Source organism: Eupeodes corollae, chromosome 2, assembly GCF_945859685.1.
Source record: "Eupeodes corollae chromosome 2, idEupCoro1.1, whole genome shotgun sequence".
Lineage (NCBI taxonomy): Eukaryota > Metazoa > Arthropoda > Insecta > Diptera > Syrphidae > Eupeodes > Eupeodes corollae.
In genome coordinates this window covers 23062932-23088658 of record NC_079148.1, presented here as the reverse complement: position 1 = coordinate 23088658, position 25727 = coordinate 23062932, and the positions used below count along the sequence as shown (strand labels likewise).

Below are 25727 nucleotides of genomic sequence, written 5' to 3'. Positions count from 1 at the left end.
TTTAACATTTAAATCCAATCTTTTTATGAAATTTAATGAAAAACTTTTTTTATTTAACTTAATTTAGTAATAACTATAGTCAACAATTTCTATCATGGTAAACACTTGTCTGATTAAAAAAACAGAATCAACTTTCAACTTTTATCCACTCCACTTTTTCTCTTTTCGTAGCTGTTGGTTTTTTAACATAAATACTCCTTAATTCGTCCATAGTCATATCTATTGAATGCGTTGCTTTAAGGTGATATCTTAGTCTAAAAAAAAAAACAAAATTAGAAATATAAAGTTCTTAAGGTAAAAATAAAATTCGTCTTACTTTGATTTTGTAGGGTATCCTTTAGTACAATGTAAACACTTATAGGGCATTTCACTATGTTTGAACACATGGTCGGAGTAAGCGGGTCTTGTGGCAAAGAGTTTGCCACATTCTTTGCATTTGATCTTCCAACCTAAATGCATTTTCATGTGGCTATTAAGATGACCTTTGGCATTGAATTTCTTATCACACATTTCACATTGATATGGATAATCACGCGTATGAAATCGCAGGTGAATTTTATATTCAGGTTTGGTAACGAACATCTTTGGACATTGTACACATTGAAATGCTTTTCCTGTATGCCATCTCCGGTGTAAGCCTAGCGAAGACGATGAAAGGTATATTTTGCCACAATCAGAGCAAGGATACGTGCGACGACTTTCGTCATGTATTTTTCTGTGAATCCTTGCACATTGCCTCGAAGGAGAAACTTTACCACAAATATCACAGGTGTAGGTTTCGTTTTGACCATCGTTTTCATGCGTTTTTAAGTGTTCCTTTAGAGTGGATATGCGAGTGAAAGTTTTAGCTGAAACAAAAAGAAATAACCATATTATCATTATATTGTATCTATATAAAGTATGTTGATTAAAAAGTTATCAATAAAACTAATAATAAAATGTAAGCCTATTCGTAACGAAGTATCACATACACATAGTCCAAAAAATCTCCGTACGGAGATAATTTTTTTTCAATTTTGCAAGGGAAAAAGTAATGTGCAATAAAAGAGCTAAAGTGGGAACACTGATGATAGCACTTGTTCTCCTCTCGCTCTCAAACAAAATGCCATGCATTTATATAAACGAAGGATACCGTTATGAATTTAATAACGTTGAGGGCCCTGAAAATAGAGACAAAAAAGTTTCCGTACAGATCTCATTTTTATGTTATTTAGTTTTATGTAGTTGGCAGTGAAAGGTTCATGATCACATTTTTTTGTTTTTTTTTTGGTAAGTTTTAGTATTCTTATTAAAATTTCAGCTTAAAAATTTCTTTTCACCTAAGGAAAGAAAAATGGCAGCTAAAAATAAGGAAATACCCTTAGCCAATAAACAAACCATAATTGACTTGAGGAATAAGGGAAAATCTTTTGGGCGAAATTTCCAAAATAGTCAATAGACCGCGTTCCTCAGTTCAATATGTAGTAGAAAGCTATAAAAAAACAAAAACAATTGCCAACAAACCAAGATCTGGTCGTCCAAAAAAGATTGATCGTCGTACGGAGAAGAGGTTATTAAGAAGTGTTGTGGAAGATCCTAAACAAAGTGCCCCAGTTCTCGCTGGAAAATTGAAAACTAGCGATGGAATTGGTGTTTCGCCCCAAACCATTAGAAACCTTTTAGCCAGAAATGTTTTTCATTTTCGAGTGTGCCGGAAGAAGCCATTCATTCGAAAGGCAAATAAAAAAGCTAGGCTGGAGTATGCTATCTCACATTGAGAAAGAAAATTCTTTCTGGGATCAGATTATATTTACTGACGAAAGTAAATATAACATCTTCGGTTCAGATGGACGCCGTATGGTGTGGAGAAAGCCCAACGCTGCTCTGAATCCTAAAAACTTGATACCTACTGTAAAGCACGGCGGCGGTAATGTCATGGTGTGGGGGTGTATGGCATCTTCCGGCGTTGGAAACCTCATATTCATAGAAAATACCATGGATAAATTTGGGTACTTAGATATTCGTAAGGAAAACCTACATTCAAGTGCCCAAAAACTAGGTCTCGGCAGCAACTTCATTTTCCAACAGGACAACGATCCTAAGCACACCTAAATGGTGGTAAAGGAATGGTTGCTGTACAATGTTCGTACGCAAGTCAAACATCCGGCTCAGTCTCCAGATCTCAATCCTATAGAGCACTTGTGGGATCACTTAGAAAAAAAGTTCGGCAGCATACAATCGCCAACAAAAATTACCTCAAAACGGTCCTACTTGAGGAATGGAACAACATTTCTCCAGATACGACCCGTAAGCTTGTCCATTCGATGAGACACAGATTGCAGGAAGTGATCAGGAACAGAGGAGGTCCTACTAGTTATTAAGTTTATTTTTGCCTAAGTTAAGTGATTTGTTGTTAGTTTTTTCGTCGAAAAAATGAACTGTACGGAGACTTTTTTGTTCCTTTTTTTTCATATTGTGCTGTGAATTTCTTTTATTTTAAGTTTTTTAAATAAAATGCTCTATATATTTTATATATTCTATATATTTTGACATTAGGTTTATCACGCAAGTTACACAGATGCAAGTTAGCAAATTAGATGACGGAACATATGTGTTACTTCGCAATCCATAATGTAATTCAACACCACTTTCCGCTAACAATCGATACATTGCAATATCCGAAGGCCAACGGGAAGTGGATGCATTGACCTTAGCTTTAAGTGATTAATTCATAATTTGAATAATAAAACGATTCGCAATCGACCCGAAGAACAAGTAACACTGTTTTATTTGGAACAATATATATAACTCGCGTGTAGAACTGCTGGAAAGTAGGGTTTGTATGAAACCCAAACAAAATAAAGAACACACACAGGAACATTTATATAAGGAGCTGAAAGGGATTAATAAAATCCGTGCAGAGTGCATGATGTCCGTCGGAGGCTCAGCTAGTGTAATTAGCGAAATAAGATCAGCATTCAAAAATGTTGCCGAAAAGCAAGTGATTAAAATAGAAATTAAACAACTGCACGACGCGCGCCGTGCACGCGCCTTGTTTTGCCCTCGCGCATAAGCATACAACAAAAACTAAGTCCAAACGATAACAAAACACACTTGAAAACGGTGCCATTAATATAATGAGATTTTTAGATCGAATGGTTTATGTTAAAAATAACATTTGTACTGGTATGGAACCTTACGAAGATATGTTTGAAGAATATCCTGTTGGAAGTAGTGAAGATGAGGGAGAAGAAGCAGATGATAAAGAAAAAGCAGAAGGGACGAAGGAAGCTATGAATGTATGCATAATCTGTTACGTTTTGAAACCTAACATTGTTTTATTACCATGCAAACATTTGCAAATTTGCAATGAGTGCGATCTCATACTACAGGCGCAATCTATTGCAGAGTAGCAATCATTTTACTGCTGTCCTGTAGAAAGCAAGTTTACACAAATTAAAAATTGGATCGCGACAAAGCGCCCATTTCTACTTTAGGCGATTTGCCATTTTTCTTTTTTGGGCGATTTGTCATATTGTCAAATCGCCAAAAAATTTTGGGCGATGCGACAATTTTCAGATTTGGGCGATTTGACACAGGGCCAACTAAAATTGCCGAAACACCAAATCGCCCAAAATTATTTTTTTAGGCATTTTGACATTATGTCAAATCACCAAAAAAATTGAAAAAGTTTTTGGGTGATTTGACATTTTTTCGCTTTTTTGCCTTTAGGGCGATTTGACATCCAACCGTTTTTGCCCCGTACTTTTCGTATGCAGTTAAACGGTTCTTTTGAGATTGGAGTTTGCCATGCGTTTTTTGTTTAGTTTATTGAAATCAGAAATGGTTACGTAAATGAAGCTACTGAAGAAGACACATCAAGTGGCGAAACTTTACCTGTTCAGAAAGGTAAGAACCTAAGCTTTTTTTTATTTTCATCCAACCATTGTTTGTTTGTCTTTTATTCAGGAAAAAGCGCTGGCAAAACATGAAAATGTGGAAAAAAGTCAGAGCAAAAAGGAGAAGAGCAGAAGGCGAGAAATATCAAAACCGCAAAGGTTATATTGTTGCAGCAAAAACTATGGGCCAGTCCCGCAGTTGCAAAAAAAAGTGGTTTGAAAATGGACGCCTTGAATTATGTATATGCGAAAGTTTTTAAGGAGTTTTATGAGCTGGGCAACAAAGAAAAACAAGATGCTTCGAGTACGATACGACAAAATTTAATTCAAAGGCATCGATCTGCGAGTGAAAATGAGGTAAGGGAATACCAAAACAAATATTTTATACGAGGGCTTCAGCATGAAATAGAAGTTTGCAAAAAAGCATTTTGTGGAGTTAACAAAAGTAGGGTTGAAAGACTCTTTGGTTTATTGCTTAGAAAAATAACAGCACCTTCGGACATGAGAGGTCGACACGTCACCAAGGATAACAATATTCCAGAACATGTTATCCAAAACATTGACATTCACATCAAAAGTTTTCCAAAATCTTCGAGAATCGAAGAAGAATCGGACTTAAATGTAAAAAAAAGTATGGTCTTTATTTAGAAATGTTTGAACCATAAGCCACAAGTAACATACGATTTTTACAGGGAATATTTTTCGAAAAATTTCAAGCTTTCGTTCGGATCACCTAGATCAGATACTTGCCAGACGTGTGATATTCATACAAAATAAATTGCAGCAGCTGAATCTGAAGAAGAACGTAGTTCACTCAAGGATGCACAAGACCTTCATGAATAGAAGGCTAAAGCGTTTTATAAAGATTTAAGATTAAGATTTATGAAAAAGCGCTCTGTGCCTGGTAGACTCAACAGTCGAGTGCATAACTTCGATTTTCAACAAAATTGCCTCTTCCTTTAATACCATCCGGTGATGTTTTTTTTTCAAAAGACAGTTATGGGTTTTCAATTTTTGTATTTACCAACGTACAAAAAAAAGCCACATGTACATGTACGACGAAACTATAGGAAAAAAGGTCCAAATGAAGTTATTAGCTTTTTGCAACATTTTATTGACAACTTTTTGGGGAAAAGTGTTACCAAACTATACTTATTTTCTGAAAATAAAAACAATACTCTTCTCCAATACTTATACTTGTGTAAAGCGCACAAATATTCCCGTCATTGTACATCACTTACCAGAACCGGGTCATAGTTTCTTACCCTGCGATCGCTCTTTTGGCATTATTGAAAAACAAAAGAGACGAGTCGAACGTCTTTATTTACCCAAAGACTGGCAAAACTTAGTGGAAAAATGTTCGAAAAGATTTAATGCGATATCTACAAAAAAAAAAAACAATGACAAACAAAGATAAGATTAAATGGACCGTTTCAAAATATCGAAGATTTTGTTATGCCAAAGAAGGAAATATCACAAGTATCTCAGCTTCCATAAGTCACCATTAACGCTTTACGAGATCGCAATGAAATCAACTCATACCCATTAAAACCGAAAATACTGTACATGAACCCCAAAAAGTATGAGGCTGTGATGACTTTGGCAAAAAATATGTTCCTTCAGCGGATATGCCCTTTTATAATAGTCTCATGTCCCAGCAAACGCTACAAGAAAGCTCAGAATTTGATAATGAAACCGAAGCCCTTAATTGATTTTTACCAAAAACAGTTCAAGAACCAGACAAATCCAAAACTTAAGATTTTTTTATTTATTGAACAAATAATTTAAAAAAAATGGTTTCAACCTAAAAACAATGTGTTTTTATGTTTTCTTTCAAAAATAAATTAATATTTTGCAAAAGTTTCGTTTTTCTGTTTTTGAAGTAGTTTTTTTTTTTTAATTTTCTCAAAACTTTAGAAGTGGAGTTATCTGGTTGTTACTCCTGATGCTTCAGTTTTTATTGTACTGTACTGTGATTTGTAATTGATTTAGAATGTGACTTGTTATCTGTTAAATGTTGTGTTGTGATTGAATATATGTGTTTTTCATGCAAAAACAACCGATCTCGTTGGCGATTGAATTCAGAATCCTTAAGAAAAAAAAAATTGTTAAGCTTATTTAGACTTATAAAAGTAAGGTAAGGAAATGAAAGAGAATACACAAAAAACAGTATTTTTTTTGTAAAAGAAAATTGTAAGTGCACGTTTATATATTTATTATTATACAATACAAAAAGAGAAAATTAAATATGTACAAAATTATGGTGTATTCTTCTTCTTATAATTTAGGGTGCGTTATCTGATATTTGGCATTCTTAAACAATCAAAAATTGCTTTTATACCGTTTTGCGTTCTTTTGTTAAGATCCGTTTTAACATAAATGGTTCATCGTTCTTTTAAGGTTAATGTATGACAAATGGAGACTTACAACTAATGAGAATTTGGACAATAAGTAAGACAAAATTTAAGATTTGTAGATTTGGAAAATCATTGGTCGCTTTCACAAAGCTAATGGCTACGTAGTCAAGGGATTCTGATTGAATAAATCTAACTACAAAAGTAGTTGAAATTTCCCCGCCGACGTAGTGTAAAAAATTCGGCTACAAAGTTAGTGGATAATGATTTTGACGTTTCACAATCAGTTGCTCGGTAAAGTAACACGAATTCAAAATAAAATAAATTGTTCAATATTTAAATACAAGTATAAATTATTCAAATTGTATGTTAAATTGGATTTTATTGAATTTAAAAACACAAAAGATGAGTTAAAGCTATCAAAACAAAAATGTGTCTTATTTTATATATTTGCATTTGTCAATAATATGACAGTTCCAGATTGACTAGCTTTGTAGTGTAGTTTTGCATTCACAAAGCTAGTTGAGTTTTGAGTACGTAGCCACTAGCTTTGTGAAAGCGACCATTGAGTATTTTATTAAGAAAAAAGAGGCTGGGATGCGACCCAAACTGATAGCTTCCCATCTTGTCTGTCGATTTGTCTTGCTTAAAAGTTTGTCTATATGTACTCGTATCAATTTTTACCAAATTTGCGTACTATTTTGTATGAAAAAACAGACTGTTGGATTTTTATATAAAAATGACTGAATATCGAAAACAATATTTTCTGTGAAATAAAATAAGTTTGAAGCCAATATTTTTAATTTTTGAAAAGATATTTGAGTCGAAAGTAAATTTTTACCAAGTTTTAGTATTGTTTTTTTTTAGAGTTTTATTTTTTGTAAAAAAAACTGTCAATTCGATTTCTTTCAAAATTTTATCGAATGTTGAAAACAATATTTCTTATAAGATAAAATTAGTTTTAGTTAGCCAATATTTTAAATTTTTGAAAAGATATTCGAGTCGAAAATCATTTTTTACCAACTTTTGTTAATTTTTTGTAAAAAAAACTGTCAATTCGATTTTTTTCAAAATTTTACTGAATGTTGAAAATAATATTGTTTAAAAGATAAAAGTAAATTAAAGCCAATATTTCAAAGTTATGAAAAGATATTTGAGTCGAAAATCAATTTTTACCAACTTTTATTAATTTTATCTTATTTTATTTTATTTTATCTTATAAAAAAAACTGTTAATTAGATTTTCCTACAAAATTTATCAGACGTCAAAAACATTATTTTTCGTTGCACAAAATTGTTTTGGAGATGAACTCATATTTTATTCGTAAAATTTAGGAGGTGATAATTTTTTTTTCAGTTTTTTTTGATTTATAAAAAAACAGTTATATTGATTTTTTCAAAAAATATAATTCTTACTTATGTATAAATTAAGAAACACAATTAACAGTCGAATATTAATAGAACAAAAATATATTTTTTAAACAACTTTACAACTATGCATATGCTATCAGCTTTTGTTTTTGTTAGCAACATTTTCATCCGAATCAATTTTGATCCATTCTACTTTTCTCCTCTTTGTAACTTTTGGCTCTTTAACATAAACTTTATTTATCTCGTCCATAGTCATGTCCAACAAATGCTTTGTTTTAAGATGAGCCCTTAGCCTACAAAAAAAAAAAAACAAAGTGAGAGATTAAGTGATAGTTCTGAGAAACAGCCAAAAATTACTAAGGTCTTACTTTGATTTTGTAGGGTAGCCTTTTGTACAATGTAAACATTTAAAGGGCATTTCACTGTGTTTAAATTCATGGTCGGTGTAGGCTTGTCGGTTGGAAAAAAGTTTCCCACAAACTTTGCATTTAATCTTCCAACCTAAATGCTTCTTTAAGTGACTATTCAGATGACCCTTAGCAATGAACTTCTTGTCACACATTTCACATTGAAACGGATAATCGTGTGTATGAAAACGCAAATGAATTTTATATTCAGCATTATGAATGAACCTCTTCGGACATTGGACGCACTTAAAAGACTTTCCTGTATGCCACCTTCTATGGTACTCTAATGATGTTTTAGAAAGGTATATCTTGCCACAGTCAGAGCATGAATACGTTAGACGAGATTCATTATGGATATTTCTGTGGGTCTTTGAATTTTTGCGTGAAGTAGAAATTTTACCGCAAATGTCGCATTTGTATGTTTCCTTCTCATTCTCACTTAAATCTTCGTGAGTTTTCAAGTGGGTCTTTAAGGTATATTGACTAGCGAATGTTTTAGCTGAAACAAAACAAAAATAGCCTTTAATCTAAAAATACCTGGTACAGGGTCAAAATTAAAAGTCGTCCTAAAAAAACAGCATATAAAATGGGGTGGTACTTAAGCATATGCGTTAAAAAATATAGAAGGATGTTCGATTTTCCAAAAACTTTTGGAAAATTAATTAAAATCAAAAAACACAAGATCCTTTCGATTAGTTTCTCAGAAAGATTTGTAAATTTCCATTGTCAGTTCTAATGCAGAAAATGTCACTTTGCAAACCTTAGCGACGATTAGGAAAAAGTAATGTTTGATTTCTTGAAACAACATGGCTACCAAGGGAGCAACAAACGATTCATTTTATATTTTATTCTATAGGGATAAAAGTCTAGGCATGTTGCTCCTATTTAAATAAAAAATAAACATTTATGACTGATGGCAAATCACATCCTTGTTATTTATTAACATACATACCGCCAATCACATTATCAATATAAAATACATCTTTTTGATGTAACTTTATTGTCATAAAAATCTCCAACTAGTTGGCATATACCCTAAACTCTTTACGTATCTTAACTTAGTTATCGGTCTGGCTGCTGCTTAACTGAACGAAGCTATTTTCTACATACTTTATTTTATTGTTCGGTTGGCAGCTATATATTTTCACGGGCACTAAATTTTAAAAAGATAGATACAACGGCCAGATACTTGGTGATACTTGATTGGCAAGCTTAAACAAGAAAAGAATAGACTGTAATTTTAAACGTTCTCTGTATTAAACAGTATTTTAATACGTTTAAGATAAATATAGTTAAATTGTTTAAAATCGGTTTTATTTCTTTTTATAATAATAAATTGATGGTCACAAAAAGAAGGGACATTTATAGTTTTAACTGTTAGAGCAACTTAATTTGTACTCAAAACAAATTGAGTTATTAGGAATTAGTGTAAAAAGAGAAGTCAAAATGCACCGTATAGTGAAAAGTTTTGAGGGAATCCATTTTATCAATTTGTTGACCTTATTGCAGTTGACTATAAATGTGACTCAAGTGTAGTGAAAATCGAAATGTTCTTATTGTTTTTAATTAAAATTAAATAATTTATTTATTATTAATACATTTATTTTGAGTATATTGAAATTAATATTCCGCATAACGTATTGTAACATTTCGGTTTCTGAAGGCATTTTATATTTTCTTTATTTTAATGGAAGATGAAAGAACTCAGTAGCTTCACAATTAAGGAAGTGCAAAGGCTTATTGTTTCCAAGGAAACTCACCAAGAAATTTCTCGAAAACTAAAAGTTTCATTGGGAATGATATCAAAAATACGAAAGAATATGGAGGTCCAAATTGAAAAAAATCGATCTGAAAAAAAAAAACTTGATTCTACCTTTATAAGGCGTATTGTGAGGCAAATAAAGTATGGCGTACATGATAATGCGGTTCAGGTCAATAAAGGACTTAACCTCAATGATGGGATTAATGTAACAACAGAAGCTGTGAGAAAAGTTTTGCGCAAGAACGGTTTTGTTGGACGAGTTAAAATAAAGAAGCCACTTTTGACAGACCGTCATAAGAAATTGAGGTTGGACTTTGCAAAAAAATACAAAAATTATAGTGTAGGTGATTGGGCAAGGGTAATTTGGTCGGATGAAACAAAAATAAAGCGTTTTGGATCTGATGGCCGTCAATGGATTTGGAGAAAACCTGGTGAACGAATAAGCGATCAGATCGTGAAACCAATACTCAAATTTGGATTAGGAAATCTTATGATTTGGGAGTTCATGTGCACGGAAGAATGAATGCGGAACAATACATCACCATTTTGGGAGAAGGACTCCCAAGTAGCCTGCAAAAATGGAATAAAAGTGTGTCGGGCATCATCTTCCACCAAGATAATCATCCGAAACACACAGCCTGAATTACTAAAGCGTGGCTGAAAAGCAATCAGTTTGAGATACATGATTGGTCACCACAATCTCCTGACCTCAACCCGATCGAACATCTTTGGGTTGAGGTTAAACGTGCGATATCGGGTATGCCCAGAAAATTGTGCAGATTTACAAGCATTATGGCAAAGAACTCAAACTGCTTGGCAAAGTATCAGGTCGAATCAATGGTCGCAATTCACAAAGCTAGTGGCTACGTAGTCAAAATTCAAATATCTTTGTGAATGCAAAACTACACTACAAAGCTAGTCAATCTGGAACTGTCATATTATTGACAAATGCAAATATATAAAATAAGACACATTTTTGATTTTATAACTTTAACTTATCTTTTGTGTTTTTAAATTCAATAAAATCCAATTTAAGACACAATTTGAATAATTTATATTTGTATTTAAATATTGAACAGTTTATTTTATTTTGAATTCGAGTTACTTTACCGAGCAACTGATTGTGAAACGTCAAAATCATTCTCCACTAACTTTGTAGCCGAATTTTGTACACTACGTCGGCGGGGAAATTTCAACTACTTTTGTCATTGACATACTATACATGGACTTGTAGTGGTGTGAATTTTCCATACAAAATTTTAATAAAAATGGTTCCACTTCAAATTAGCTACACTAGCCCTTTCAGGCCCAGTGGCAAAAAAAGGTATGAAATATTTAGCGACATCTGTTTGAAAGTATTGACATCTAGTATAATTTGTTGAAGACAAACGATGCCATGTTTTTTTTGCTGTGAGCAGTGCTGTCGTTTTAAAAATTTCAAGAGTAGTATTTTTCTATCGTTTTGGGGAGTATTTTCTTAAATAAGGAGGAGTAAAGCAAAAAAACAACAAACACATGCTTGGCCCCTAAACAAAATTAAAAACTGAAAATAATACTGTCCAAATTCGAAGTTAATTGGCCTATTGCGAATTTTTTTTTGAGAAAAAAAGTCTAATTGCGCATTTGTTTTTCTCTACAACGGACGGAAATTCATTTTCCTGAACAGCTGATACTTTATGTTCAAAAGTGAAACGAATCGTTTTACTGATTTGTGTTCCAATTTCACACAATTCCAATGATAGATTTCACTCAGTAAAATTTTGTCGGTGGATTTCGATCGGGATATTTTTTCAATGACAGAAATGTTTAAGGATAGCTATAAACGACCTGTCAAAAAAGTTCCAATGTTTGTTTTCAATGATGAAAACCAATGATAGCTATAACTGGCGCCTTATGTTACAATGTTTTGTTATTCTAGATTAAAGTTTTCGATGGCTCCCAATTTTCGGTGAAATTGTTTTTAAGAAGTTCCTTAGCAGTAAGTAGGGCATTCAACGTTTCTACCTTGAGTGAATTTGTTTTTTTATCTTTTATAAGGCTTACGTCTGAAAATTTTCTTTCTGTTGTTGGACTTTTATTGGGGCATTATATTTTAAATGTTGGTTTTTATTGTAAACCAAATACCGTTTTATTTTGGGGAGTAGTTTTCGTTCGTGGGTAGAGTAGCAGTTGACTCTGAAAATAGTAAAATACTACTATAGTAGCAAGAACGACAGCAGTGGCTGTGAGTATTAAATGTTACACAATTTATCCGCATAGCCCTCTTTGCGCTAGTGTTTTGCCCGTTAAAAGTGGAACCATCGTGAAGTTGGCTACTAGCAGTCCATGTATAGTATGTCCATGACTTTTGTAGTTAGATTTAGCCAATCAGAATCCATTGACTATTTAGCCACTAGCTTTGTGAATGCGACCAATTCTAAACGTTAATTGAACCCATGCCCAGAAGAATAAAAGCAGCACTCAAAGCAAAACAAAGCCATACAAAATATTAAGGAACCTGAATTTCACAGAGTCGACAAATTGATCAAGTGCTCTTTTTTTCATTTTTTAATTAATGTAAGTAAATAGATGAATTTTGATGTTTTTAATTTTTCAATTGAACTATTATGCTGTTTTGTTATTTTGTAAAAAAATCGTTGAAAAATCTGGATAAATAAAAAAGTTATAAACAAAAGTCGAGCGTTGGGAAAATTATGTGATCAATAAGTTGAGTGACTGTATGTAGGTGTATAATAAATCTGGCCTTATCTAATCAACTTTCACCCATTCTACTTTGCTTCTTCTCAAGACTGTTGCCTCTTTAACATTTTATTTTAGTAACCTCTTCCATTGTCATATCCATTGAATTAGGTCTTAAGAAGTTTTGAAGTCATTGTGAACTTGAGAATTCTTTTAAATTGATTTTTTTTGGGTTAGCAGGCAAAGAAAAATCTATCTTTCATTCGACGTACATAAATTTTAAACCTTGAATTATATGAGCCAATAAGAATCGGATACAACCATGCGTCAAAATTTGTATACTTCCTTAACTTTGGCATAGATCTGTTGGTTGGATGACAACGTGACTAGATGGCGTTTGGACTATTTCCATTGTACCTAGTCCCTGTGTTTGAGATAATATTAGAATTTGATTGAGTTCTAATTTACTCTTTCAGCCAGAGTCTTACTTTGATTTTGTAAGGTAGCCTTTTGTACAATGTAAACATTTAAAGGGCATTTCACTGTGTTTAAATTCATGGTCGGTGTAGGCTTGTCGGTTAGAAAAGAGTTTCCCACAAACTTTGCATTCAATCTTCCAACCTAAATGCTTCTTTAACTGACTATTCAGATGGCCCTTAGCAATGAATTTCTTGTCACACATTTCACATTGAAACGGATAATCGTGTGCATGAAAACGCAAATAAATTTTATATTCAGTATTATGAATGAACCTCTTCGGACATAGAATACACTTTAATGCCTTTCCGTTATGCAACCTACGATGGGATATTAGTGACTTTTTTTAGAGGTAAACCTTGCGACATTCAGCACAAGAATGTGAAGGTCGTGATTCATCATGCGTTTGCTTGTGATTCCTTGCATTTTGGAGCGAAGAGAATCTTTTGTCACAAAGATCACAAGGGTAGAATTCTCTACTGTCTTCATTTTCATGACTTTTTAAGTGAGTATTTAAAGAATAAACACGTCCGAATGTTTTGGCTGAAACAAAAATAAAATCCTTCAATCTAAAACTTCTTATACAGTTGTATATATTTTAAAGGTATCAATCAGGAATTATGTGACATTTCATATTTGGAACCGAGGGATTTTCGGAAGAATATATTAAATTGTATGCACAGATTATAACATTATTAGATATTCTGGAACTTAAACACTATGTGGACTTGAGGATTTTCTTTAAAGTTGTTTTTTTTTCTTCGGGGTTAGGAGGCATGACAAATCAATCTTTCATTTGATATCAATTTCAAACGTTGAATTTCATGAGGAAACAATAGGCAGGTTCAGGCAACATAAGGGACTTCTTTTGCAGTCAACTTCATTCTTTTAACGTAAATTATGACCAAGGCAACTAGTTAGTTTTCCAAGTGTCATGAATTTCAAATAATAATAATAATTTGACTTGACTTGATAGTTAGGGATATTTTTCTTGACTTACTTTTCAGACAACTTTCCAATAAAGTTGCTTTAATTGGAAAGCATTTTTTTGGCAGCTGGCCAATCAGATGCTAGAAACTTGCCTTATGTCGTCTGAACCTGCCCAATAATTAGATGCACCCATGCGACAAAATCCCTTGTTTATTTTTTTTTTAATTTGATCTATCGATTGAATAAAAACAAAATCCATAAGCACATGAGCTAAGTGGCTTGATAGTTGGAATTTGAACTATTTCCACTAGTCCCCCTTTTTGATATAATATTAGAATTTGATTGAGTTCTAATTTACGTTTTCAGCCAGAAAAAACTGATGCGCTAAAAAAACTGTTTTCATTATTCGATTGAAGCCACTTGGAAGGTTATCCTAGCGACTTGATTTAGTACAAATTTAATTTATATTTAATAATGTAATTAAATTGTCTATTTATTTGTCCACAACTGTATATACATATACTCGTATCGTATATGTATCGATTTTCCTGGGGATGACTCACTGTTAAGTAAAGTTTTTATGTTGTCTTTATTTAAATCAACAATAATGTTTGTATGAAATACAAATTTATTTTATTTCAATAATGTCATTTTCACGTTTCATGAAAACTTTTAATTCTATTCCTTAAGTAAAAATAAATTCTAATTTAATCTAAACAATTCCCTTTTTGTTCATTAGGATCAACTTTAATCCATTCTACCTTTCTTCTCTTTAGGACTGTTGGCTCTTTAACATATAATTTATTTATCTCGTCCATAGTAATATCCATTGAATGAGAGGCTTTGAGATGAGCCCTTAGCCTAAAAAATACAAACATAAGATTAGCTCAATGATTTTTGAAATTATAGGCCCATATCTTACTTTGATTTCCTAGGATAACCTCTTGAACATTGAAAACATTTATAGGGCATTTCACTATGCTTGAACACATGATCGGAATATGAGGTTCGACTGGCAAAGAGTTTTCCACATACCTTGCATTTAATCTTCCAACCTAAATGCACCTTCAGGTGACCATCCAAATGAACTTTTACATTAAAATTCCTGCCACATATTTCGCATTGATATGGATAATCATGCGTATGAAAACGCAAATGAATTTTATATTCTGATTCTAGAACGAACATCTTTGGGCATTGGACGCACTTGAATGCCTTTCCTGTATGCCACTTTCGATGTTGGTTTAATGATGACGGTGTAAGATATATCTTGCCACAATCGACACATGGATATGTGGGCCGTGATTCATTATGTGTATTTTGGTGGACTTTCGCATTTTTGCGCGAAGTAGAGATTTTGCCGCAAATCTCACAAGAAAAGGTTTCTTTATTGTCCACATGACGTTCATGGGTTTTCAAGTGAGCCACTAAATTATTTAAACGGCCAAAAGTCTTAGCTGAAATAAAAAGAAGGACCTTTATAAAAAAAAAGTATTCATAAATGTATTTATTGATCTTAAAGGTTCTTTTTGACAACAATCTGGATTATGCTTTGCGGCATTAATTGAACATTAGTAAGTTCTTGATTTAAAGATCATTTGCAAAACAAAAGTCGCAACAAAACACAAATATTGCTCATAAGTATTTAAAAACTTTTTATGGAGCAGGACAAATAAGAGTCATGATTTTGAAAATATACTTCTTAAGACTAATTTATTATTAACGTAACACTTTGCCCTTGACTTATAAATGGTCTATGTATTGTTTTCAAAACATTATTTGTAATATTTACCTGTTCTCTTTTATGAATATTCGAAATTTCGAATGACTTTAAAGGAAGGACGTATGAATCTATTGGATGTAATGTATAGTACGTTTAAATTAACACAATTTGTAATGTTCTACAATCTCCTATTATTTCCCTTTCAAAAAGAACCCCATGAACTCTTGAATTTGTCTTTGTGCTTTTTTCCAATGATCTGTTCAAAAGCGTAAAATTTTGTATACAAAAATAAATAGAAGATAGATTTGATTTCAATTGTGACACACATTTAATTAACTTTATTTATTACAAACAAATTTTCTACAGCATTGGAATCTACTTAATCCATTCTACTTCTTGTCTGCTTTTAACTGTTGGGTTTCTAACATATACTTTATATATTTCCTCCATAGTCATATCCACCGAATGAGTTGTTTTCAGGTGAACTCTTAGTCTACAAAAAAAAATGAAGAGAAATATTATGCGAGAGTTCTTCGAATATATTAACTTTATCTTACTTTGATCTTGTTGGATAACCTTTAGTACAGTGTAAACATTTAAAAGGCATCTCACTATGTTTGAATAAATGATTGATGTATGCTGGCCTAGTGGCAAAAAGCTTTCCACACACTCTACATTTAATTTTCCAACCCAAATGCTTTCTAATGTGAGCGTTTAAATGACTCTTTACGTTAAAATTCTTTTCACAGATTTCACATTGAAATGGAAAATCGTGAGTGTGAAATCGAAGATGAACTTTGTAATCAGATTTATGAATGAATGTCTTTTGACAATAGGCGCATTTAAAAAACTTTCCTGTACCTTTATGTATTCTTCTATGGGTGCGTAGCCAATGTTTGGAAAGGTATATTTTGTCACAATCAACACATGGATATGTGGGTCTTGATTCCTCATGAATTCTTTTGTGGGCTTTCAATTTTTGGGGCGTTGCAAAATTTTTTTCGCAAACCTCGCAAGGATATGAATCTTCTTCATTCCCATCATGAACTTCGTGAGTTTTCATGTGGTTCTTTAAAATAGAAATAGTAGAGCAAATTTTAGCTGAAACAAAAAGAATAACTTTTAGTTCAAGCTTAATTTTATACACACACTAATCACTCACTTAATTTAAAGGTTTTTTGTTTATTGACTAAACTTTCGATTGGAGTTATTTATTGAAAATAATAATCAAGTAATAAAAACATAAGTTTTGCACGGCTTTCAAATATACATAGATAAAAATTGAACCAAATCCCTAAAAATACAACCAATTAAACAAAAATAATGGAAAAAAAACATTTGTTTTGGCTAAAAGTCAAAAATCGTTTTCAGAAATCTTGTCGTTTTTGTAGGCTTCGGATAAAACGACAAACGTAATATGAGTAAATGTTTGTCAGCGATCAAATGTACTCACAATTAAGTGGCCCCAACGTATTTCTGCAATCGGGAATAACGTAATTTGTCTTTGTTTTAAAGCTGCGATCATTCAAAAGCAAAAAATTATATCCAATTATTATTTTTAGAAGCGTTTGTACTAGGATTGTTGCGGATGTACAAATTTTGACATGCGGATTTTTTGAGTATCACATCCACGGATGCGTATGCGGATGCGGATTTTAGAATTTATTACATAAAAATAATTTTAAGTCCGTAAATAAAGGAATGTATTGATTATCTTTGCGTTTAATAATTAAATTCAAAAATGGATGAGTTATATTTAATAAAAAGCAAGATTGCATCCTTCTCAGACTGTAATCTGTTTCTTAGTGGATCGTATATTAATCCAGCTCCGCTAAATAGTTGTTCGCTGGGAACACTGGCTTTTGGAAGTGATAAATACCTCAGTGCAACTTTGGAAAGCCTTTTAAAGACTGTTTGATGAGAGAGACTGTTTTTCCACCAATCAAGGGGATTATTATCCAATTCTAGTCTTTTTTTTATTTCTGTAACATGCTAACTCCCTTCGGGGAAGTGCTTCGTGACTAGCGTTATCAGATTCTCCTTCACCTTCGTCTTCAGTTGGTGAATCTAGCATCATTTCCATATCGCTTCTGAAGCAAGCCTTTTTTAAGATTTTTATTGTCGGCGCTCTCAAATAAAACAAACTCTTCTGGGTGCTTTGACTTCAGGTGGTTTTTCAACGAAGAAGTCGTGAGTATGTTTTACGACACATTTTGGATTCGGACTTGTCAGGATCATTTTTATTTAAATTAAAATAGATCCAGATGCTGCTTTTTGTTGGATGCTGTATTTGTATCAATTTTTCACTTAATATATAAAAATAAACTGTGTCCTCTGGTCACTTAGCAAGAGATTTTATATCCTCAAATCTGTGACCATTGCTTATGACTTGGTGTTGCTTTTGTCGTCGCCTACTTGGGACCGAGATTTTTTAATTTAAATTTTTTACTACGGGTGAAAGGGTCGTTTTTATTGATCATGACTGTTGCTATTTTTCGAATTTGAAAACAAAACATTTAAGGGCCTATTATGTAAGACAACTAAGAACAAAGTTGAGTTGTAATCCGGCAATCGGTATTACCGATCACAACTAGTTGACTGTCACAAGTCAACCAGTAGTCAACTAAAAAATGGTTGACTTTTTAAGTGTGTTCGGGTTATTATGTAAGCCAGTTGAGTTGTCTCTCAGTTGTGATTGTTGTCAAAATTCAGCAACTGATATTTACTAGTTGTGTAGTGCATTTGTGTGTACAAAAAAATAACTGTAGACATCAACAGTTCATTGAAAACCAATTTTTTTAAGAAAATGGGAAAAAAATGTAAGTTTTACAAATAATAATATAAACATCTGTAAGAAAATAATTTTTTAGATTAAAAATAACTAAACCTGCCCAATTCGAGAGGTTGATTGAGGTTCTGCAGCAGAAACCTGAGCTGGCCAGAGGCAAGGGACAATTCGGTTTCACAAAAAGAACCCAAGACGAAGAATGGGAAAATATAGCTGTTCAACTGAATAGCATTGGACCACCATCAAGACCACCATATTTTGGTGCTATGATTCGAACATGAGTTCCATCGATGCATCCTATTACTCCAGGAAATCTGGTTTTCTGGTAAAAATGAATTTTTGATAAATTCATCTCATCATTTGTCAAACGAGCCTTAATGCATTGTGGACAGATACGTTCTTCTACTACGTCTAGCACTTATTTACCACTACCGAAACTATTGGCTGAGCAAGGCCTAAATTAAAATCATTACCACTGCACTTTTGGTAAGTTTGAGAATTGGTGGGATTGCGGAGGAACGCTGTGGTTGTTTCAAATGATCTTTGATTTCATTTAGCACATAAACAAATGCGTCATTGTTGAGTCTAAAATAACTTATAAATCTGAAACAAAACGAAGACATTAAAATCAACACTCATTAAAGCATTTGTTTATAAATAATACTTTTTGTTTGGAAGTTCCAATGGATTGGAATGATCTCGAATATTATTTCTCATCAGCGCAACATTCAGAGCATTTTCTTCTTCCGAATTTCCAAGAAACAAATCACTAGAACTCTCCATTTCCTATTATTTTGTCTTTTTTATAAAATTTTGCACTGAATTCAAAATTTTGAAATTCCTACGTATTTTACTTTACACAGCTGATTTTGACACAAAACAAGCACATAAAAGTAGGCAACGTATTTGGTCTACTCAACTGAAAAAAGTTGTCTCCCATAATACGATTTTTTTTGCAGTTGTCTTCAAATTGAGTTGTCTTGATTACAACTCAACTAAGTTGAGTTGTGATCCATAATAGGCCCTTAAAAAACATCCGCATCCGCGACAAACTCCGCATCAGTTTATGCGGATGCTGATGTTGAAATTATTGCGAATAATCCGCAATTGCGGATGCGGATATTCGCAACATTCCTAGTTTGTACATACATATACATATGTGCTACTTTCTTCATAGACAAATGTTTGAATTAATACGCTGAAAACATACATACGTTGTTTTCCAAGAGTTTTTCTTAGTTGACAATATACTTGAATTTGTCCACATAACCATGACGCGACTAAGCGTCTCTTAGAATTATCTTACTGAGTGAAGCTATTCGTGGTATTTTCGTTAATGAAAACTAAATACTCCCTTTTAGCCTATAAGATAAGTAAGTATTTGAAGTGACACAGTTTATACATACTTCTTCGCAGCATGATGTCAGCTGGGGTTAGGTAAGGTTTAAGTGGCTGTCCATGATGGAGTAGAAGACACTTATGCCAGTTGAGTGGCACATTGTGATACCACATGAATCTTTCGATATATCGAAAATGCGATATATTCTCGATAATATGTTATAAAATAAAGACAATAAGCGTTTTAAACCATAAAAAATTGGTGGCAGAATGTAATATATTGCTTATAAAAAGTAATTTTTTCAATTATAATGCGCTAGCATTTTTAAGACATTTAATTAGATGCAACGATTTTTAAATCAAAACTATCGAATAAAGTCCCCTCCCTATTTCAAACATATGTTTTTATTTCCATTTGAAGTGTCAAAGACAAAGAATAAATTGAAAAAAAAAAAACTGTTGAAACATAAGATTTATTTATTTATTTGACTTTATACAAGCAATAATAATAAGAAAAGGATAGTGTTGGTTTATTTTTTGACGCTGAATCAAATGAGATTAGGGCGCAAAATAAAGAAAATAGGAAAACATTGCGAAATGAAAGCAATATACGTAAACTATCTGACGTGGCGTAAGTAAACTTGTCTTCTAATCTAATTCTTATCTTCTAATAATTCGAAGATTCTCTTCCAGATTCAAGAAAAACTTTCGCCTGAATAAAAATGCATTTGCTTTTGTTTTGGAGCAGATTCAACACAAATACAAATAAATCATCGGTCTAATTGTCTCACTCCGGAACATAAATTAGCAGCGTGCCTCAGATCTTCTGCCGAGGGAAACTACCAACCAGTTGTTGACTAGTCGACTTTTTCCAATATTTTAAAGGAAACTTTAGATATAATGGAAGAGACCTTGTGCAGCAACTGGATATCTTTACAGATGTCTGATGAAGAATTTCAACTGTCCAAAACATATTTCTTCGAAAAAACCGGTTTTCCTAGAGTGATTGGCTGTGGAGATGGTACTCACGTTCAAATCATTACACCAGTAGAAAACAAACATTTATTTTTCAATCGCAAGGGACATTTTAGTCTTAACGTTATGATTGTAAGATGTTATTTTTGCCTATGAAGTACTACTTTAAAATTATTTTTATTTTAGATTTGCGACTACAAAATGAGAATAAGAGCTGTTAATGCTAACTACCAGGGAGCAAACCACGACTCTCATGTTTGGGCTTTGAGTCCTGAACCCGTCGTTTCGAAAGAAATCATTTAAGTACAAGAAATAGCTGGTTGCTAGGTAAACATTTTTTCAACAATACAGACCATCTGAATTTGTTTCTTTTTGTAGGTGATTCAGGATATCTATTGGAGCCGTGGCTTATGACACCATTCAGGACTTCTACACCGCAAAGCGCAGAGAGCCGTTTTAATATATGTCACAGAAGAGCTCGTAACATAGTTGACCGTTCAATAGGATTATTGAAAAGCAGATTTCGTTGCTCGTTAGGTGCAAGACAGTTGCACTATGCACCTTTGAAATCTGCACAAATCGTTAACGTATGTTTCGCTTTACACAACATATGTTTACATTTTGATTCAAATGTATATATTTGAAAACAAAAATATCACAAGCCGTCATGGTGTTTGTCTTTGGTTCTTAAAACTATTTTTAAAAAAAAGAAAACACATTCCGCAACAAGAACTTGTCGGAGGACTTCGGAAAATTGTATGTTTGTATCTGTCAGGAATAAAACAAAACAAGTACTTCATCGCAAAGCATCGCATGCAAATTGCATACGTTGAATTTAGTTGGAGAGAATGTCCGATCAGCTGATCGGACAACTACCTTGAAGCAAAATCTCTCCGATTCGGAGGAAATCAGAGAGAATTCCGCTCCGACGGTTACCTCGATAGGTCCGAATAATTAACACTCTTTAGCCTGTGAATCTAGTCGGAGAGAATGTCCGATCAGCTGATCGGACAACTACCTTGAAGCAAAATCTCTCCGATTCGGAGGAAATCAGAGAGAATTCCGCTCCGACGGTTACCTCGATAGGTCCGAATAATTAACACTCTTTAGCCTGTGAATCTGCCAAAAAAAAAGCTGTCGGATTTCAACTCACCAAAAACATCATGGCACTTCAAATTTGCCTTCGAATTGGTTAATTGGTCGAATTCAAAACGAAGACGGTGAAAGCTAAAGCAATAATTGAAAAATGGCAAACACGGTAGCAAAAAAATTCGCAGCGAATCCCATAATCAGGCCCCAGTACCCGGTTATGACACCGATTATAGAGCTTATATTTGATCTGCTTAGGGATATAAAGCACATTGATCGGTTTAGATCTAGTGTAGGCCAGAAGCTTTTTGTGAGTTGATGCTTCACCTGATGTTTGCCTTCTTCATAGGGTCTTGTATTAGCAATAGTTTACATGTAGCGATTTGTGTGCCAGCATTAGCTAAACGTGGTAGAATTGGTTGCCATAAACCATTTCTGGCTAGTACATCTGCTTAACAATTTCCTGGAATGTTTCTATGGCCCGGCACCCAGCAAAGGTGAATTTTAAACTGTTATGCCATCTTCATTGGAACTGATTGACAGTTATAGAGTTTGTAGAGACAGAGTCCAGAGATTTGATAGCGGCCTGACTATCTGAGAAAATACGGATATCACATGTTGATATCATGTTTTCTTTAAGCCAGGACAAGACTTTTTCTATCGCCAAAAGTTCCACTTGGAACATGCTACAATAATTGAGAAGGCGGAATCAGTTGGTTTAAAAGATGTTTAAGCATTTCGATTGGCACTTTCTAATGTTAACTCCTATTCTTCTTAAAACATAAAACAAGATTAACGCTTGAAAGCATACCGTCGGGTTAAGGTAAATTTTGTTCAGACGATCTTGGAATTACTTACTTGATAAAATCAATTATATAAATGTATGTACATATAAGTATTTATTTATTAAAACATTTTAGTTTGCTACAATTAAAGTTAACTTTAACTAGAAACGATAACTTCTTTATTATTAGAATCAACTTTGATCCATTCTACTTTTTCCCTCTTTCTAACAGTTGGTTCTCTAATATATATTTTATTTATTTCCTCCATAGTCATATCCATTGAATGAGTTGCTTTTAGATGATCTCTTAGTCTACAAAATAAAAAAAAAACGAAAACAAAAACAGAAAACAAAGAGAAACATTATGGAAGAATTCTTCGAATATTCATAATAAACCTTATCTTACTTTGATTTCTTTGGGTAACCTTTTGGACAATGTAAACATTTATAAGGCATTACACCGTGTTTGAATGCATGACAGGAGTATGCTGCCCTGGTTGCAAAAAGTTTTCCACACACTTTGCATTTAATCTTCCAACCCAAATGCATTTTGATGTGAGCATTTAAATGGCCTTTGACATTGAAATTCTTGCCACACATTTCGCATTGATATGGATAATCGTGCGTATGAAATCTCAGATGAATTTTATATTCAGATTCGAGAACAAACATCTTTGGACATTGGGCACACTTAAAGGCCTTTCCCGTATGCCATCTTCGATGGGAGCTTAGCGATGAAGTTGTTACAAATATCTTGCCACAATCGACACATGGATATGTGGGACGTGATTCATCGTGTATGTTTCTGTGAATCTTAGCACATTGGCGCGAAGGGGATATTTTGCCGCAAATTTCACAAGGATAGGACTCAGTGATACCTTCGTGAATTTTCAAGTGATCCTTTAATGTAGCCAAGCGAGTGAAAGATTTAGCTGAAACAAAAAGAATGCACTTTAATCAAAAACTTGTACAGTTTTATTGATTGAAAATAAAAGGCACGAAGATATCGCACGAAATTTTGTCTTTAAGTTGTGGAAGTGAATTATTTATACAATGACGTTGGATAGTCCTTTTTATATATAAACTATGAGAATTTGTATTATTTAGGATAAAAATAAAGTTACATCTTTAATAGATTCTCTTGGCAATTGCTTCAGCTATGCATTTGAATGTATTTCAAAAGAAATCATTAAAAACATTGTTAATTTTGAAAACAACCTCGTCTTATATATACAATTTAAGAAAAACACCCGATTCGTTTTAAACTACTTACTTATGTTAAAAGAAAAGAAAACAAATGGAATTTATTTACAAATTTTTTTACATTGCTTATTTTTCTAAAAAGAATCTTAATAAAACGTACACAATACGAATGCTAATCAATTTCGATTTTCGTATGAACTTCAACTTCTTTAATGACCGTATCAGCCTGAACTAAGGTAAACTTTCTGGATCTAGGTCTTTTTGGTACTGTGAATTTGCCCATTTTTTGTAATTCCTCATTCGAGAATTCCACCATGTGAGCAGTTTTCAAATGAACTTTGAATCTGCAATAGACAAAATTAACAAAATTAGTTTTCGAACTTGGAAAGTGTTTTTGAAAAGGAATTTTGTTTGTTTTTTTTTTTTGTTTACTCACTTCGGTTTCGAAGGATAGGCTTTTGGACAGTAGGGACATTGAAAAGGCATCTCAGAATGATAGAAAGAATGTTCTTGCAACGCTTTTGTGGATGTAAATAGTTTTCCACACTCTTCACACTGCAACTTGAGACCTTGATGACGCCACATATGCGTTCGCAGGTGACCTTTAATGGCGAACTTTTTGTGGCATAATTCACATTCGAATGGATATTCTTTTGTGTGAAATCGCATGTGCACATTCAATTCGTATTGTCGGCCGAATTCTTTGGAACACATAATACATTTTATTGTGTCACCCGTATGAATTCGCACATGGTTCTCTAGGGAATTTTTTGAATGATAGGTTCTATCACAATAAGTACATTGTAATAGAGCGCGTTCCTCCTGATGTATTAGCATATGCTTTTTAAGGTAGTGATTCGATGAGAATACTTTGCCACACATATGACATGCCTCCGATTTAGCAGTGACTTCTTTTTTGTCGTGATATTTCATATGGGCATTGAGTATGCCAAGCGTACTAAATGTTTTGGCTAAAATGAAGAAGAAGAATTGTTTTTTTTTTTTTGAGCAAGAAACATGAGTTCAACAACGGTTCTAAGGATATTGATTAGAATTCGTATCTATAAATAACAAACAGGTGCAAGTCATAGTTTGATGATTTGTTCAGTGCTTTTCCTGAACAAGTCTTTGAATATTTGAGAAACTAGCAAATTGAAGCTTTTTAGACATACGTAACTCATTTAATCAAAAATGTCGAAATTTTCACAATATGTAAACTATCAGGCCTATTCTACTATTCATAGGGGGGGAATTTTACTTGAATTGTCACTAATCATTATTCTGCTATTCATTTGAAGTGAATTTGTGTATGTCGGTGACGTCGATAATTCTGCGCGGTATTATACAATTCAGATCCGCATATAAAATGCAGAGGATTTTTCATTTGATATCTGGTGAAAACTAAATTTAGAATATTTGTTTTATAAATAAAAGAATATTAACATTTTTAGGGGAAGTAAGGCACATTTTGACATTTCTCCGAAGCATTTGTTTGAGGATTCTCTTATTCCTCTGCTTACAATTGGAATAAAAAGTCAAATACTGCACATTTTCAAAAATTACAGAAATTGTTTTATTTAGGAGGATTGATTAAACTTAATTTGTGTTTGAATCAATTCACTGAATCACTGAATCGATAGGAGACCTTGAATCAAAGGTGAAAACCTTTGAAACTTCTATAAGTAAAGCTTTTAGAGTCTCTTGCCCAGTTAAATATAGCCGTAAAACCCTTTCTTCTTGGTGGAATGAAGAACTGTCCAGTCTTAGGAAAATGACGAGGACAATTTTCAGTATCTGCCACAAACTTACGTTTTACCAACCGTATAAAGACTCTCTTAAAATTAACAAGCAAGTCCTGTCATCAGCCAAAAGACAAGGCTGGAGAGAATACTGTCAATCAATCGAAGACATAAAGGACTCCGCAAGGCTCAGCAAAGTTTTATCAAAGGAACATTGTAATCTTTCATTTC

The 25727-nt window shown here is 33.0% G+C and overlaps 1 protein-coding gene across 6 annotated transcripts in view; it reads right to left on the bottom strand.

The window, feature by feature from the left end:
- The window catches only part of LOC129944421 (zinc finger protein ZFP2-like), a 40416-nt gene continuing 14689 nt past the window's right edge, over window positions 1–25727 (bottom strand). Inside the window, exons 5-7 of one of the 6 annotated variants that reach the window (XM_056053839.1) lie at window positions 24194–24728; window positions 23918–24101; window positions 23350–23486 (exon numbers count right to left, since the gene is read on the bottom strand). In XM_056053839.1, coding sequence (XP_055909814.1) covers window positions 23930–24101; window positions 24194–24728 — 707 coding nt within the window. In that variant the 3' untranslated portion in view covers window positions 23350–23486; window positions 23918–23929. Of the gene's footprint in view, window positions 255–316; window positions 849–7671; window positions 7896–7970; window positions 8509–14537; window positions 14719–14779; window positions 15315–15914; window positions 16074–16137; window positions 16682–22656; window positions 22867–22960; window positions 23487–23917; window positions 24102–24193; window positions 24729–25727 lie in introns of those variants that run through there. The other 5 variants (XM_056053844.1, XM_056053840.1, XM_056053841.1 and 2 more) reach the window with 5 other exon arrangements.